General features: G+C 50.7%; 1 protein-coding gene across 2 annotated transcripts in view; it reads left to right on the top strand.

Moving 5' to 3' along the window:
* The window catches only part of LOC135523393 (dual specificity mitogen-activated protein kinase kinase 6), a 65,334-nt gene that overhangs the window by 44,036 nt on the left and 4,499 nt on the right, over nucleotides 1-16,799 (top strand). For both annotated transcript variants that reach the window (XM_064950035.1, XM_064950033.1), the window contains exons 7-10: nucleotides 910-961; nucleotides 1,359-1,486; nucleotides 8,225-8,302; nucleotides 8,980-9,119. In XM_064950035.1, the coding sequence (XP_064806107.1) occupies nucleotides 910-961; nucleotides 1,359-1,486; nucleotides 8,225-8,302; nucleotides 8,980-9,119 (398 nt within the window). The remainder of the gene's footprint in view (nucleotides 1-909; nucleotides 962-1,358; nucleotides 1,487-8,224; nucleotides 8,303-8,979; nucleotides 9,120-16,799) is intronic.

Genomic DNA, 16,799 nt, shown 5'->3' with positions numbered 1-16,799 from the left:
TGGGTGGCTGGTCTCAGACGATCCCGCAGGCGACAAAGCCGGTTGTGGAGGTCCTGGGCTGGCACGGTTACAGGTGGTCTGTGGTTGTGAGGCCGGTTGGATGTACTGTCAAATTCTCTAAAATGACATTGGAGGTGGCTTATGGTAGTGAAATGAACATTAAATTATCTGGCAACAGCTCTGGTGGACATTCCTGCAGTCCCTTCCTGCAGTCCCTCAAAAGTTGAGACATCTGTGGCATTGTGTTGTTTGACAAAACTGCACATTTTAGAGTGGTCTTTTGTTGTCCCTAGGACAAGGTACACCTGTGTAATGATCATGCTGTTTAATCAGCTTCTTGATATGCCACACCTGTCAGGTGGATGGATTATTTTGGCAAAGGAGAAATGCTCACCAACAGGGATGTAAAACAATTTGTGCACAACATTAGAGAGAAATAAGCTTTTAGTGCGTATGAAAATGTTCCGGGATCTTTAATGTCAGCTCATGAAACATGGGACCAACATTTTACATGTTGTGTTTATATTTTTGTTCAGTATATTAACATATTGCCAGTCTCTCGACCAATAGGCTATTGCAGTACAAAATTACTGAATTCATGCTAGATGTTTAATATACTAAGAATGAATAAATACTAGATGCAAACCAATGGGTATGTCTGGGAAGTTAGACCTGCATTCCCCATGTTTATATCCTTCTCCAGTTGCTGATATGTCTGTTCTGTTCTTAATGTTCCAACCTTGTGTTCTGTTCTAATGTTCCAACCTTGTGTTCTGTTCTAATGTTCCAACCTTGTGTTCTGTTCTAATGTTCCAACCTTGTGTTCTGTTCTAATGTTCCAACCTTGTGTTCTGTTCTAATGCTCCAACATGGTGTTCTGTTCTAATGTTCCAACCTTCCTCGTTACAGACAGTGAAGGCTCTGGAACATCTGCACAGCAATCTGTCGGTCATCCACCGAGGTAAGAACAAGCACAGAGTTAAATAGAAGGTTTTATATGCGGTATGTTATGTGTATCTCCCTTTTGGGTACACCTTACAACAGTTTGCACTAGTGTCCATCTTTTTAAATCCGGAAGCTTTAGCGGGGAACCTGCCACATCCGTTTGCGATGTAAAAAAAACAACGATGTTACTTGAAACAGCATTTTACATAGCATTTTTACAGATGTGTTTTGTGGGCTGTGTTGAGTGAGACAGATACACTGCATCGTAGTTATGTTCCTGAGGCTAAGGAAATCACTTTAAAAGATGTTGTACAATAGGTCTGCATTGGACTAACTGACTCCAAAAATGACAGATTTTTCTTTCACTTCCATCTCACGCCACTCTTCTATTTTCTTGTTTTCTCTCAACTCAGATGTGAAGCCATCCAACATATTGATCAACACCCAAGGGCAGGTGAAGATGTGTGACTTTGGGATCAGTGGTTACCTTGTGGACTCTGTGGCCAAGACCATGGACGCAGGCTGCAAGCCCTACATGGCGGTGAGCGGTTGTGTGGGGGTGGGTGGTTGTGGGTGAGCGGTTGTGTGGGGGTGGGTGGTTGTGGGTGAGCGGTTGTGTGGGGGTGGGTGGTTGTGTGGGGGTGAGCGGTTGTGTCGGGGTGGGTGGTTGTGGGTGAGCGGTTGTGTGGGGGTGGGTGGTTGTGTGGGGGTGGGTGGTTGTGGGTGAGCGGTTGTGTGGGGGTGGGTGGTTGTGTGGGGGTGGTTGGTTGTGGGTGAGCGGTTGTGTGGGGGTGAGCGGTTGTGTGGGGGTGAGCGGTTGTGTCGGGGTGAGCGGTTGTGTCGGGGTGAGCGGTTGTGTCGGGGTGGGTGGTTGTGGGTGAGCGGTTGTGTGGGGGTGAGCGGTTGTGTGGGGGTGAGCGGTTGTGTCGGGGTGGGTGGTTGTGTGGGGGTGGGTGGTTGTGGGTGAGCGGTTGTGTGAGGGTGAGCGGTTGTGGGTGAGCGGTTGTGTGGGCGTGGCTGGGTGGTTGTGTGGGGGTGAGTGGTTGTGTGGGGGTGGGTGGTTGTGGGTGAGCGGTTGTGTGGGGGTGGGTGGTTGTGTGGGGGTGAGCGGTTGTGTCGGGGTGGGTGGTTGTGGGTGAGCGGTTGTGTGGGGGTGAGCGGTTGTGTGGGGGTGAGCGGTTGTGTCGGGGTGAGCGGTTGTGTCGGGGTGGGTGGTTGTGGGTGAGCGGTTGTGTGGGGGTGGGTGGTTGTGGGTGAGCGGTTGTGTGGGGGTGGGTGGTTGTGTGGGGGTGAGCGGTTGTGTCGGGGTGGGTGGTTGTGGGTGAGCGGTTGTGTGGGGGTGGGTGGTTGTGGGTGAGCGGTTGTGTGGGGGTGAGCGGTTGTGTCGGGGTGGGTGGTTGTGTGGGGGTGGGTGGTTGTGGGTGAGCGGTTGTGTGAGGGTGAGCGGTTGTGGGTGAGCGGTTGTGTGGGCGTGGGTGGGTGGTTGTGGGTGAGCGGTTGTGTGGGGGGTGGGTGGGTGTGGGTGAGAGGTTGTGTGGGGGGTGGGTGGGTGTGGGGGTGAGCGGTTGTGTGGGGGTGGGTGGTTGTGGGTGAGTGGTTGTGTAGGGGGTGGGTGGGTGTGGATGAGCGGTTGTGTGGCGGGTGAGTTGTGTGTGGATGAGCGGTTGTGTGGGTGGTTGTGGGTGTGGGTGGTTGTGGGTGAGTGGTTGTGTGGGGCGTGGGTGGTTGTGGGTGAGCGGTTGTGTGGGGGTGGGTGGGTGTGTAGTAGGAGAGGTTTCTGGGATTTAAAAGAGACAAAATAAGTCTATCAGTCAAAGCTACTCAATATAAATCAAACAGTGAAGGGTTAAGCTCAGTGAATAACTGTTTCAGAAGGGAGATGGTATATGAACTACCTCATACCCTGGCACATTGATATGGTATATGAACTACCTCATACCCCGGCACATTGATATGGTATATGAACTACCTCATACCCCGGCACACTTCCTGTATATAGCTGCACATTGATCTGCTACTTCCTGTATATAGCTGCACATTGATCTGGTACTTCCTGTATATAGCTGCACATTGATCTGCTACTTCCTGTATATAGCTGCACATTGATCTGCTACTTCCTGTATATAGCTGCACATTGATCTGCTACTTCCTGTATATAGCTGCACATTGATCTGCTACTTCCTGTATATAGCTGCACATTGATCTGCTACTTCCTGTATATAGCTGCACATTGATCTGCTACTTCCTGTATATAGCTGCACATTGATCTGCTACTTCCTGTATATAGCTGCACATTGATCTGCTACTTCCTGTATATAGCTGCACATTGATCTGGTACTACCTGTATATAGCTGCACATTGATCTGGTACTTCCTTGATTTGGCTGCACATTGATCTGCTACTTCCTGTATATAGCTGCACATTGATCTGGTACTTCCTGTATATAGCTGCACATTGATCTGCTACTTCCTGTATATAGCTGCACATTGATCTGGTACTTCCTGTATATAGCTGCACATTGATCTGGTACTACCTGTATATAGCTGCACATTGATCTGGTACTTCCTTGATTTGGCTGCACATTGATCTGCTGTATATAGCTGCACATTGATCTGCTACTTCCTGTATATAGCTGCACATTGATCTGCTACTTCCTGTATATAGCTGCACATTGATCTGCTACTTCCTGTATATAGCTGCACATTGATCTGGTACTTCCTGTATATAGCTGCACATTGATCTGGTACTTCCTGTATATAGCTGCACATTGATCTGCTACTTCCTGTATATAGCTGCACATTGATCTGGTACTTCCTTGATTTGGCTCTAGTCTTGTTTTTTTTTATTCCTCATGTTACTATTTGTTCATTTTTGTATTATAAATTTTTTAAACTCTGCACCGTTGGGAAGGGATCGTAAGAGGGCATTTCACGGTTAAGTCTACACCCGTTGGGAAGGGATTGTAAGAGGGCATTTCACGGATAAGTCTACACCCATTGGGAAGGGATCGTAAGAGGGCATTTCACAGTTAAGTCTACACCCGTTGGGAAGGGATCGTAAGAGGGCATTTCACGGTTAAGTCTACACCCGTTGGGAAGGGATCGTAAGAGGGCATTTCACGGTTAAGTCTACACCCGTTGGGAAGGGATCGTAAGAGGGCATTTCACGGTTAAGTCTACACCCGTTGGGAAGGGATCATTTCACGGTTAAGTCTACACCCGTTGGGAAGGGATCATTTCACGGTTAAGTCTACACCCGTTGGGAAGGGATCGTAAGAGGGCATTTCACGGTTAAGTCTACACCCGTTGGGAAGGGATCGTAAGAGGCATTTCACGGTTAAGTCTACACCCGTTGGGAAGGGATCGTAAGAGGGCATTTCACGGTTAAGTCTACACCCGTTGGGAAGGGATCGTAAGAGGGCATTTCACGGTTAAGTCTACACCCGTTGGGAAGGGATCGTAAGAGGGCATTTCACGGTTAAGTCTACACCCGTTGGAAGGGATCGTAAGAGGGCATTTCACGGTTAAGTCTACACCCGTTGGGAAGGGATCGTAAGAGGGCATTTCACGGTTAAGTCTACACCCGTTGGGAAGGGATCGTAAGAGGGCATTTCACGGTTAAGTCTACACCCGTTGGGAAGGGATCGTAAGAGGGCATTTCACGATAAGTCTACACCCGTTAGGGAAGGGATCGTAAGAGGGCATTTCACGGTTAAGTCTACACCCGTTGGGAAGGGATCGTAAGAGGGCATTTCACGGTTAAGTCTACACCCGTTTCACATTTCACGGTTAAGTCTACACCCGTTGGGAAGGGATCGTAAGAGGGCATTTCACGGTTAAGTCTACATCCGTTGGGAAGGGATCGTAATTTCACGGTTAAGTCTACATCCGTTGGGAAGGGATCGTATGAGGGCATTTCACGGATAAGTCTACACCCGTTGGGAAGGGATCGTAAGAGGTCATTTCACGGTTAAGTCTACACCCGTTGGGAAGGGATCGTAAGAGGGCATTTCACGGTTAAGTCTACACCCGTTGGGAAGGGATCGTAAGAGGGCATTTCACGGATAAGTCTACACCCGTTAGGAAGGGATCGTAAGAGGGCATTTCACGGTTAAGTCTACACCCGTTGGGAAGGGATCGTAAGCGAGCATTTCACGGTTAAGTCTACACCCGTTGGGAAGGGATCGTAAGAGGGCATTTCACGGTTAAGTCTACATCCGTTGGGAAGGGATCGTAAGAGGGCATTTCACGGTTAAGTCTACATCCGTTGGGAAGGGATCGTATGAGGGCATTTCACGGATAAGTCTACACCCGTTGGGAAGGGATCGTAAGAGGGCATTTCACGGTTAAGTCTACACCCGTTGGGAAGGGATTGTAAGAGGGCATTTCACGGTTAAGTCTACACCCGTTGGGAAGGGATTGTAAGAGGGCATTTCACGGTTAAGTCTACACCCGTTGGGAAGGGATTGTAAGAGGGCATTTCATGGTTAAGTCTACACCCGTTGGCATTTTCACGGTTAAGTCTACACCCGTTGGGAAGGGATCGTAAGAGGGCATTTCACGGTTAAGTCTACACCCGTTGGGAAGGGATTGTAAGAGGGCATTTCATGGTTAAGTCTACACCCGTTGGGAAGGGATCGTAAGTGAGCATTTCACGGTTAAGTCTACACCCGTTGGGAAGGGATCGTAAGAGGGCATTTCACGGTTAAGTCTACACCCGTCGTAAGAGGGCATTTCACGGGTCTAAGGGAAGGGATCGTAAGAGGGCATTTCACGGATAAGTCTACACCCGTTGGGAAGGAAGGGATCGTAAGGGATCGGATAAGTCTAGGGGAAGGGATCATTTCACGGATAAGTCTACACCCGTTGGGAAGGGATCGTAAGCGGGCATTTCACGGTTAAGTCTACACCCGTTGTATTTGGCACATGTGACAAATAAAATGTTGATTTGGATTCGTAAATGTTAATTAATCCACCGAATAAGTTTGACTGAGCAGAGCTGAGTTGGCCGCTTACACCGTATATGTGTAAGTGCTGCAGGTCTGTTATGTCAATAGTCATGTGTTTAAATGGTACAACGCACGAGTTTTCACTCACCAATGTGAAAACACAGACTTAGTAACTTAGTTCTATTCATGATCTGGTTGCCTATAAGTACAAACATAGTTTTGTTTTTGGGTTATTACATATTTATTAACTTATTTCTGGATATATTCTAAGCTACCCACAATGCCCTATTATCCTCCACGTTATATAGAGGATCCAATCTAGTCTGTGCTACTGAGTTTGTATGCTAGCTCGCTATCTAGCTCAAGCTGGCTAATGTTAGCTATTAGCCATGCTAGCATGTAATTACATTCCACACCAACTGTTGGCAGTGGTGAGCTACAATCCATCAAACAAGGAGCAGATGGGGCATGTGCGTCAATGCAGCATGCCGTTCAGACTTTGTGGCTGTGTTATTATCTAGTGGGAACTCGTTAGCATGGCAGGTTCTGGTACCTTCTTGCCGTGGGCTAAAAACGAAAGAGAAAATCATACCTGCTTGCTCTAATTGTGTAGTACCTTGTCTGTTGTTCTCCTTTCTGTTTTGTCAACTTTTCGGCATGGCCTCTGAAGTAGGCTACGGCAGTTTTTGTAATTTTTTCCACCTTGACTTAGTGCCGGCGCGCTAGCTGACGGACATCTGGAATCTATCAATTTTGGGTTTCCCTGACTCCTTCGGCCCGGCGAGGCACCCTCCCCCCTCGCTTTGGTAGCTACCTCAGCCTGTACTTTTTTCAAAGTTTTACCAGGATGGGCCCCAGCCATCAATCTGTTAGTCTGCTCTACATTTATATTACATTTTAGTTCGCTATCTCTCTTTGCTTCTAATCTGCGGTTATGTTTTAGTTGTGTTCTAGCTGGTCTTCAGTAGTTGGGCTCTAGCTTGCCGACCATAACCGTGGTTGTTGGTTAGGCTGGCTAGACTAATAGCTAGTTGGCTAAATAGCTGATGTTAGCTGGCTGGCTAGCTTGCTGCATATAGCTAACATTCTTTGATAACTGGTTAGATGGTGTTATCTATTTTCAAAACTTTGGTTTTCTTTAATGCAGCTGTAAGTTTGGTGTTGATAGCAACTGGCTGACTCATGCACAGCTAGTAGGGCTAACGTTAGCAGGCTAGTTGGTTAGCAACCTTGCCAGTTGATTTGTATTGATACATTCCTAAAGTATTTGCTTCTAAGTTGTCTGAAAATTAAACTAAGACCAGTAGTCATCCGTGGAAATGATTTGGTTTAATTTGAAGTTCTACATTTGAAGATATTTCTGCTGGAGTTTACATTATAGGGAACAGGCTGGCTTGCCGGTCCTCCATATTACATCACACCCCGGAAAAACATTTTCCTTCAGCATGCTTCAGAATTCAGATAGGTTTTGCTTCCCGAGGTGCGCAGCGGTCTAAGGCCCTGCATCGCAGTGCTTGAGGTGCCACTACAGATCCTGGTTCGATCCCGGGCTGTGTCGCAGCTGGCCGCAACTGGGAGACGCATGAGGCGGTGCACAATTGGCCCAGCGTCGTCCCGGTTAGGGGAGGGTTTGGCCGGCCGGGATGTCCTCTTCCCATCGCGCTCTAGTGGCTGAGACGGTCGCCAGTTGTGCCGTGTTTCCTCCGACACATTGGTGCGCCTGACTTCCGGTTTTAGCGAGTAGCGTGTCAAGAAGCAGTGCGGCTTGACAGGCTCGTGTTTCTGAGGATGCACGGCTCTCGACCTTCACCTCACCCGAGTCTGTACGAGAATTGCAGCGATGGGACAAGACTGTAACTACCAATCGCATATCACGAAATTGGGGAGAAAAAAGGGATTTAAAGTATCTTAATAATTGTGTAAAAAAAAATAGAAAAGAGAGGTAACTTTGTATTGGGCCTTTTTGATGTGTTTACTAATGCAAATCCATATGTCACACGTGGTAACGTTTATGCTAGCTACCCTTTTAATAACCTCCAGTGTGCCCAAACAGTGTGTCCACGGGGCCATTTGATTGACTGAGGCAGTCTTTTAGTGCCATGGTAACACTCAGAGAACAGACCGGGCTGTGTGTGTTCAAGAGGTACAGATGACGGAGGAGGTTGGGTCGTCTAGGACAACTGTCAGTTAGCGACGCTAAAGTGATGTGTCTGTGTGTGTGTGTGTGTGTGTGTGTGTGTGTGTGTGTGTGTGTGTGTGTGTGTGTGTGTGTGTGTGTGTGTGTGTGTGTGTGTGTGTGTGTGTGTGTGTGTGTGTCATTCTGTCCCCTAGCCGGAGAGGATCAACCCAGAGACTAATCAGAAAGGCTACAATGTCAAGTCTGACATTTGGAGTTTAGGAATCACTATGGTGAGTCTCTATTTTATATCACTTTTTATTATTAATATTTGTGCAGATTTAATTTATTATAACAAAATTGTAATGTGATTATTACACTAGTAGGTCTATTTAAAAAAAAAAAAATCTATTAAACATTAAACAAGCAACCTCTGATACCTTAAGGTCAGGTACAGTAACTACAGATAATTAATTGTATTTTATTTTTCCTGAATGATGTCTTCACTATGTAAACAGTACGTTGTATTCATTGCCAGTATAATAGCCTTAAGTGAGCAGATAAGAGTTCTATTGAATTGAAATGCATCGCTGTTCATATAGAACAGGTTCTTCATGTTCAAGAAAAAGCCCTGCCTTCTCTGTGAGACACGATGACACACTACGGCTCTGCTCTAGACTAACTGGTGTCTAGACATTTTATTAGGAGAGTTGTTACATATTCCTCGCTCTCATTTGCACGTCCTGAACTCTGTCACACCCAAAGAACAGTTTTGGTTTTTAAAATAAATTTGATGGTCCTCCCCAACTGCCTATGGTAGTTTTCAGTAATGTAACACTGTCCAGAGTCATAAACCACCCAATTGCACGCTTTTATGAACATCATATTTACATTTTCTGCATTTTATGTACAGTAATACAATGGTGCCTGACCTCTATTCCCTGTGATATCCTGTGACCCCCTTCTTCAGATTGAACTGGCCATCCTGCGGTTCCCTTATGACTCCTGGGGCACACCCTTCCAGCAGCTGAAGCAGGTGGTGGAGGAACCATCGCCCCAGCTCCCTGCTGACCAGTTCTCCCCGGAGTTGGTTGACTTCACCTCCCTGTGGTATGTTCTCCTCTCCCTGGAAAGCTTGTCTGGTTCTGTTTTCTGTTATGGCTGTCTTTCCAACTCTATGGTCATTGTTATGATTGTTATGCCAGAGACGACAGTTAGAGTTGGCATCAGAAACAGATCTAGGACCAGGCTACCTGTACATCACCTCGTCCCTCCAGGCTACCTGTACATCACCTCGTCCCTCCAGGCTACCTGTACATCACCTCGTCCCTCCAGGCTACCTGTACATCACCTCGTCCCTCCAGGCTACCTGTACATCACCTCGTCCCTCCAGGCTACCTGTACATCACCTCGTCCCTCCAGGCTACCTGTACATCACCTAGTCCCTCCAGGCTACCTGTATATCACCCCGTCTCTCCAGGCTACCTGTACATCACCCCGTCCCTCCAGGCTACCTGTACATCACCCCGTCCCTCCAGGCTACCTGTACATCACCTCGTCCCTCCAGGCTACCTGTACATCACCTCGTCCCTCCAGGCTACCTGTACATCACCTCGTCCCTCCAGGCTACCTGTACATCACCTCGTCCCTCCAGGCTACCTGTACATCATCTAGTCCCTCCAGGCTACCTGTACATCACCTCGTCCCTCCAGGCTACCTGTACATCACCTCGTCCCTCCAGGCTACCTGTACATCACCTCGTCCCTCCAGGCTACCTGTACATCACCTCGTCCCTCCAGGCTACCTGTACATCACCCCGTCCCTCCAGGCTACCTGTACATCACCTCGTCCCTCCAGGCTACCTGTACATCACATAGTCCCTCCAGGCTACCTGTACATCACCTCGTCCCTCCAGGCTACCTGTACATCATCTAGTCCCTCCAGGCTACCTGTACATCACCTCGTCCCTCCAGGCTACCTGTACATCATCTAGTCCCTCCAGGCTACCTGTACATCACCTCGTCCCTCCAGGCTACCTGTACATCACCTCGTCCCTCCAGGCTACCTGTACATCACCTCGTCCCTCCAGGCTACCTGTACATCACCTCGTCCCTCCAGGCTACCTGTACATCACCTCGTCCCTCCAGGCTACCTGTACATCACCTCGTCCCTCCAGGCTACCTGTACATCACCTCGTCCCTCCAGGCTACCTGTACATCACCTCGTCCCTCCAGGCTACCTGTACATCACCTCGTCCCTCCAGGCTACCTGTACATCACCTAGTCCCTAAAAGGCTACCTGTACATCACCCCGTCTCTCCAGGCTACCTGTACATCACCCCGTCCCTCCAGGCTACCTGTACATCACCCCGTCCCTCCAGGCTACCTGTACATCACCTCGTCCCTCCAGGCTACCTGTACATCACGTCGTCCCTCCAGGCTACCTGTACATCACCTCGTCCCTCCAGGCTACCTGTACATAACCTCGTCCCTCCAGGCTACCTGTACATTACCTCGTCCCTCCAGGCTACCTGTACATCACCTAGTCCCTCCAGGCTACCTGTACATCACCTCGTCCCTCCAGGCTACCTGTACATCACCTCGTCCCTCCAGGCTACCTGTACATCACCTCGTCCCTCCAGGCTACCTGTACATCACCTCGTCCCTCCAGGCTACCTGTACATCATCTAGTCCCTCCAGGCTACCTGTACATCACCTCGTCCCTCCAGGCTACCTGTACATCACCTCGTCCCTCCAGGCTACCTGTACATCACCTCGTCCCTCCAGGCTACCTGTACATCACCTCGTCCCTCCAGGCTACCTGTACATCACCTCGTCCCTCCAGGCTACCTGTACATCACCTCGTCCCTCCAGGCTACCTGTACATCACCTAGTCCCTCCAGGCTACCTGTACATCACCTCGTCCCTCCAGGCTACCTGTACATCATCTAGTCCCTCCAGGCTACCTGTACATCACCTCGTCCCTCCAGGCTACCTGTACATCACCTCGTCCCTCCAGGCTACCTGTACATCACCTCGTCCCTCCAGGCTACCTGTACATCACCTCGTCCCTCCAGGCTACCTGTACATCACCCCGTCCCTCCAGGCTACCTGTACATCACCTCGTCCCTCCAGGCTACCTGTACATCACCTCGTCCCTCCAGGCTACCTGTACATCACCTCGTCCCTCCAGGCTACCTGTACATCACCTCGTCCCTCCAGGCTACCTGTACATCACCTCGTCCCTCCAGGCTACCTGTACATCACCTCGTCATCACCTCGTCCCTCCAGGCTACCTGTACATCACCTAGTCCCTCCAGGCTACCTGTACATCATCTCGTCACTCCAGGCTACCTGTACATCACCTCGTCCCTCCAGGCTACCTGTACATCACCTAGTCCCTCCAGGCTACCTGTACATCAGCTCGTCCCTCCAGGCTACCTGTACATCACCTCGTCCCTCCAGGCTACCTGTACATCATCTCTTCCCTCCAGGCTACCTGTACATCAACTCGTCCCTCCAGGCTACCTGTACATCACCTCGACCCTCCAGGCTACCTGTACATCACCCCGTCCCTCCAGGCTACCTGTACATCACCTCGTCCCTCCAGGCTACCTGTACATCACCTCGTCCCTCCAGGCTACCTGTACATCACCTCATCCCTCCAGGCTACCTGTACATCACCTCGTCCCTCCAGGCTACCTGTACATCACCTCGTCCCTCCAGGCTACCTGTACATCACCTCGTCCCTCCAGGCTACCTGTACATCACCTCGTCCCTCCAGGCTACCTGTACATCACCTCGTCCCTCCAGGCTACCTGTACATCACCTCGTCCCTCCAGGCTACCTGTACATCACCTCGTCCCTCCAGGCTACCTGTACATCACCTCGTCCCTCCAGGCTACCTGTACATCATCTAGTCCCTCCAGGCTACCTGTACATCATCTAGTCCCTCCAGGCTACCTGTACATCATCTAGTCCCTCCAGGCTACCTGTACATCACCTCGTCCCTCCAGGCTACCTGTACATCACCTCGTCCCTCCAGGCTACCTGTACATCACCTCGTCCCTCCAGGCTACCTGTACATCACCTCGACCCTCCAGGCTACCTGTACATCACCTCGTCCCTCCAGGCTACCTGTACATCACCTCGTCCCTCCAGGCTACCTGTACATCACCTCGTCCCTCCAGGCTACCTGTACATCACCTCGTCCCTCCAGGCTACCTGTACATCACCTCGTCCCTCCAGGCTACCTGTACATCACCTCGTCCCTCCAGGCTACCTGTACATCACCTCGTCCCTCCAGGCTACCTGTACATCACCTCGTCCCTCCAGGCTACCTGTACATCACCTCGTCCCTCCAGGCTACCTGTACATCATCTCGTCCCTCCAGGCTACCTGTACATCATCTAGTCCCTCCAGGCTACCTGTACATCATCTAGTCCCTCCAGGCTACCTGTACATCATCTAGTCCCTCCAGGCTACCTGTACATCACCTCGTCCCTCCAGGCTACCTGTACATCACCTCGTCCCTCCAGGCTACCTGTACATCACCTCGTCCCTCCAGGCTACCTGTACATCATCTAGTCCCTCCAGGCTACCTGTACATCACCTCGTCCCTCCAGGCTACCTGTACATCACCTCGTCCCTCCAGGCTACCTGTACATCACCTCGTCCCTCCAGGCTACCTGTACATCACCTCGTCCCTCCAGGCTACCTGTACATCACCTCGTCCCTCCAGGCTACCTGTACATCACCTCGTCCCTCCAGGCTACCTGTACATCACCTCGTCCCTCCAGGCTACCTGTACATCACCTCGTCCCTCCAGGCTACCTGTACATCACCTCGTCCCTCCAGGCTACCTGTACATCACCTCGTCCCTCCAGGCTACCTGTACATCACCTCGTCCCTCCAGGCTACCTGTACATCACCTCGTCCCTCCAGGCTACCTGTACATCACCTAGTCCCTCCAGGCTACCTGTACATCACCCCGTCCCTCCAGGCTACCTGTACATCACCCCGTCCCTCCAGGCTACCTGTACATCACCTCGTCCCTCCAGGCTACCTGTACATCACCTCGTCCCTCCAGGCTACCTGTACATCACCTCGTCCCTCCAGGCTACCTGTACATCACCTCGTCCCTCCAGGCTACCTGTACATCACCTCGTCCCTCCAGGCTACCTGTACATCACCTCGTCCCTCCAGGCTACCTGTACATCACCTCGTCCCTCCAGGCTACCTGTACATCACCTCGTCCCTCCAGGCTACCTGTACATCACCTCGTCCCTCCAGGCTACCTGTACATCACCTCGTCCCTCCAGGCTACCTGTACATCACCTCGTCCCTCCAGGCTACCTGTACATCACCTCGTCCCTCCAGGCTACCTGTACATCACCTAGTCCCTCCAGGCTACCTGTACATCACCTCGTCCCTCCAGGCTACCTGTACATCACCTCGTCCCTCCAGGCTACCTGTACATCACCTCGTCCCTCCAGGCTACCTGTACATCACCTCGTCCCTCCAGGCTACCTGTACATCATCTAGTCCCTCCAGGCTACCTGTACATCACCTCGTCCCTCCAGGCTACCTGTACATCACCTCGTCCCTCCAGGCTACCTGTACATCACCTCGTCCCTCCAGGCTACCTGTACATCACCTCGTCCCTCCAGGCTACCTGTACATCACCTCGTCCCTCCAGGCTACCTGTACATCACCTAGTCCCTCCAGGCTACCTGTACATCACCCCGTCTCTCCAGGCTACCTGTACATCACCCCGTCCCTCCAGGCTACCTGTACATCACCCTGTCCCTCCAGGCTACCTGTACATCACCCTCGTCCCTCCAGGCTACCTGTACATCACCTCGTCCCTCCAGGCTACCTGTACATCACCTAGTCCCTCCAGGCTACCTGTACATCATCTCGTCACTCCAGGCGACCTGTACATCATCTAGTCCCTCCAGGCTACCTGTACATCATCTAGTCCCTCCAGGCTACCTGTACATCATCTAGTCCCTCCAGGCGACCTGTACATCATCTAGTCCCTCCAGGCTACCTGTACATCATCTAGTCCCTCCAGGCTACCTGTTCATCATCTAGTCCCTCCAGGCTACCTGTACATCATCTAGTCCCTCCAGGCTACCTGTTCATCATCTAGTCCCTCCAGGCTACCTGTTCATCATCTAGTCCCTCCAGGCTACCTGTTCATCATCTAGTCCCTCCAGGCTACCTGTACATCATCTAGTCCCTCCAGGCTACCTGTTCATCATCTAGTCCCTCCAGGCGACCTGTACATCACCTCGTCCCTCCAGGCTACCTGTACATCACCTCGTCCCTCCAGGCTACCTGTACATCACCTCGTCCCTCCAGGCTACCTGTACATCACCTCGTCCCTCCAGGCTACCTGTACATCACCTCGTCCCTCCAGGCTACCTGTACATCACCTAGTCCCTCCAGGCTACCTGTACATCATCTCGTCCCTCCAGGCTACCTGTACATCACCTCGTCCCTCCAGGCTACCTGTACATCACCTCGTCCCTCCAGGCTACCTGTACATCACCTCGTCCCTCCAGGCTACCTGTACATCACCTCGTCCCTCCAGGCTACCTGTACATCACCTCGTCCCTCCAGGCTACCTGTACATCACCTAGTCCCTCCAGGCTACCTGTACATCATCTCGTCACTCCAGGCGACCTGTACATCATCTAGTCCCTCCAGGCTACCTGTACATCATCTAGTCCCTCCAGGCGACCTGTACATCATCTAGTCCCTCCAGGCGACCTGTACATCATCTAGTCCCTCCAGGCTACCTGTACATCATCTAGTCCCTCCAGGCTACCTGTTCATCATCTAGTCCCTCCAGGCGACCTGTACATCATCTAGTCCCTCTAGGCTACCTGTTCATCATCTAGTCCCTCCAGGCTACCTGTTCATCATCTAGTCCCTCCAGGCTACCAGTTCATCATCTAGTCCCTCCAGGCTACCTGTACATCATCTAGTCCCTCCAGGCTACCTGTTCATCATCCCTCCAGGCTACCTGTTCATCATCTAGTCCCTCCAGGCTACCTGTACATCATCTAGTCCCTCCAGGCTACCTGTACATCATCTAGTCCCTCCAGGCTACCTGTTCATCATCCCTCCAGGCTACCTGTACATCATCTAGTCCCTCCAGGCTACCTGTACATCATCTAGTCCCTCCAGGCTACCTGTTCATCATCCCTCCAGGCTACCTGTTCATCATCTAGTCCCTCCAGGCTACCTGTACATCATCTAGTCCCTCCAGGCTACCTGTTCATCATCTAGTCCCTCCAGGCTACCTGTTCATCATCTAGTCCCTCCAGGCTACCTGTACATCAGCTAGTCCCTCCAGGCTACCTGTTCATCATCCCTCCAGGCTACCTGTACATCATCTAGTCCCTCCAGGCTACCTGTACATCATCTAGTCCCTCCGGGCTACCTGTTCATCATCTAGGGACTGTCTAGAGAGCTTGTTGGAGTGAGACTCACAAGACCATTTCTCTTGACAATTTTTCCCATGTTGTTCTAATAACCACAAGCCCTTTATGACCAGGACAGAATGTGATGCATGTGCCCAGGTTCCGAAAGCTACCCTCTGTGGAGTGCCTTAACATTCACTCTCACCAGCCTGTTATGTCCACTGCTAGGTCTTCACACCAAGTATTTCCTATCTATTCCTGTTGTGTTTTTCCCTTCCCGTAACCCATACTTGTTATGAATTTGTTTTACATGTAGACCTACGGTAGAGGAACATAAATGTCATTTTCCCCAACATTTTGAACCTTGCTCATCGGTTATCTTTGTCTGTTGTGTTGTACAATGTCGGCCCTAGTTGTTTTCGGTCTTACGGCTGTCCAAAAATGGAACCTATTGCTTCTCGTATGTAATGCACTACATTTGACCAGTGCTAATCTCTCTTTGATAATTGGTCACATGCTGCACATTGTGTTTCCACATTCTAAGTACCATCTTAAGTCCTGTTATTACTCATGCATGCAGGTATTCATCATTCATCTCTTACCAGGATGTTTATGCCATGTTTAGCTGGGCTTTGGCATAATTTACCAGTAGAGCTGTGTGGTTTAATTCAGCCAGGTCAGATGTTAAAGCAGGATTTTCCAGCAGTGGATCAACAGCATTGTTTTATACCCCGGTGACTCAACTGTTTATGTGACAATAGGAAATTGGAATACCTGAGCAAACCTCTCCTCTGGCTTGAATAGAGACTATTCTCCTGTTGAAGAGGGGTCTATAAACATTTAAAAGGGAAGAGTGGTCTATAAACATGTAAAATGGGGCATTGGGGATACTCTTACCCCACAATATCAGGCATACACACTAGAGCCCTGCACATGCATTCATTTTCTCAGCCCTCATGCCCACAAAGCCTCAGCCCTACCCTAGCCATGCCCACAAAGCCTCAGCCCTACCCTAGCCATGCCCACAAAGCCTCAGCCCTACCCTAGCCATGCCCACAAAGCCTCAGCCCTACCCTAGCCATGCCCACAAAGCCTCAGCCCTACCCTAGCCATGCCCACAAAGCCTCAGCCCTACCCTAGCCATGCCCACAAAGCCTCAGCCCTACCCTAGCCATGCCCACAAAGCCTCAGCCCTACCCCAGCCATGCCCACAAAGCCTCAGCCCTACCCTAGCCATGCCCACAAAGCCTCAGCCCTACCCTAGCCATGCCCACAAAGCCTCAGCCCTACCCTAGCCATGCCCACAAAGCCTCAGCCCTACCCTAGCCATGCCCACAAAGCCTCAGCCCTACCCTAGC

This window comes from Oncorhynchus masou, chromosome 31, assembly GCF_036934945.1.
Source record: "Oncorhynchus masou masou isolate Uvic2021 chromosome 31, UVic_Omas_1.1, whole genome shotgun sequence".
NCBI lineage: Eukaryota > Metazoa > Chordata > Actinopteri > Salmoniformes > Salmonidae > Oncorhynchus > Oncorhynchus masou.
The sequence above is the reverse complement of the archived record's forward strand: the minus strand, read 5'-3'. Positions and strand labels throughout refer to the sequence as shown.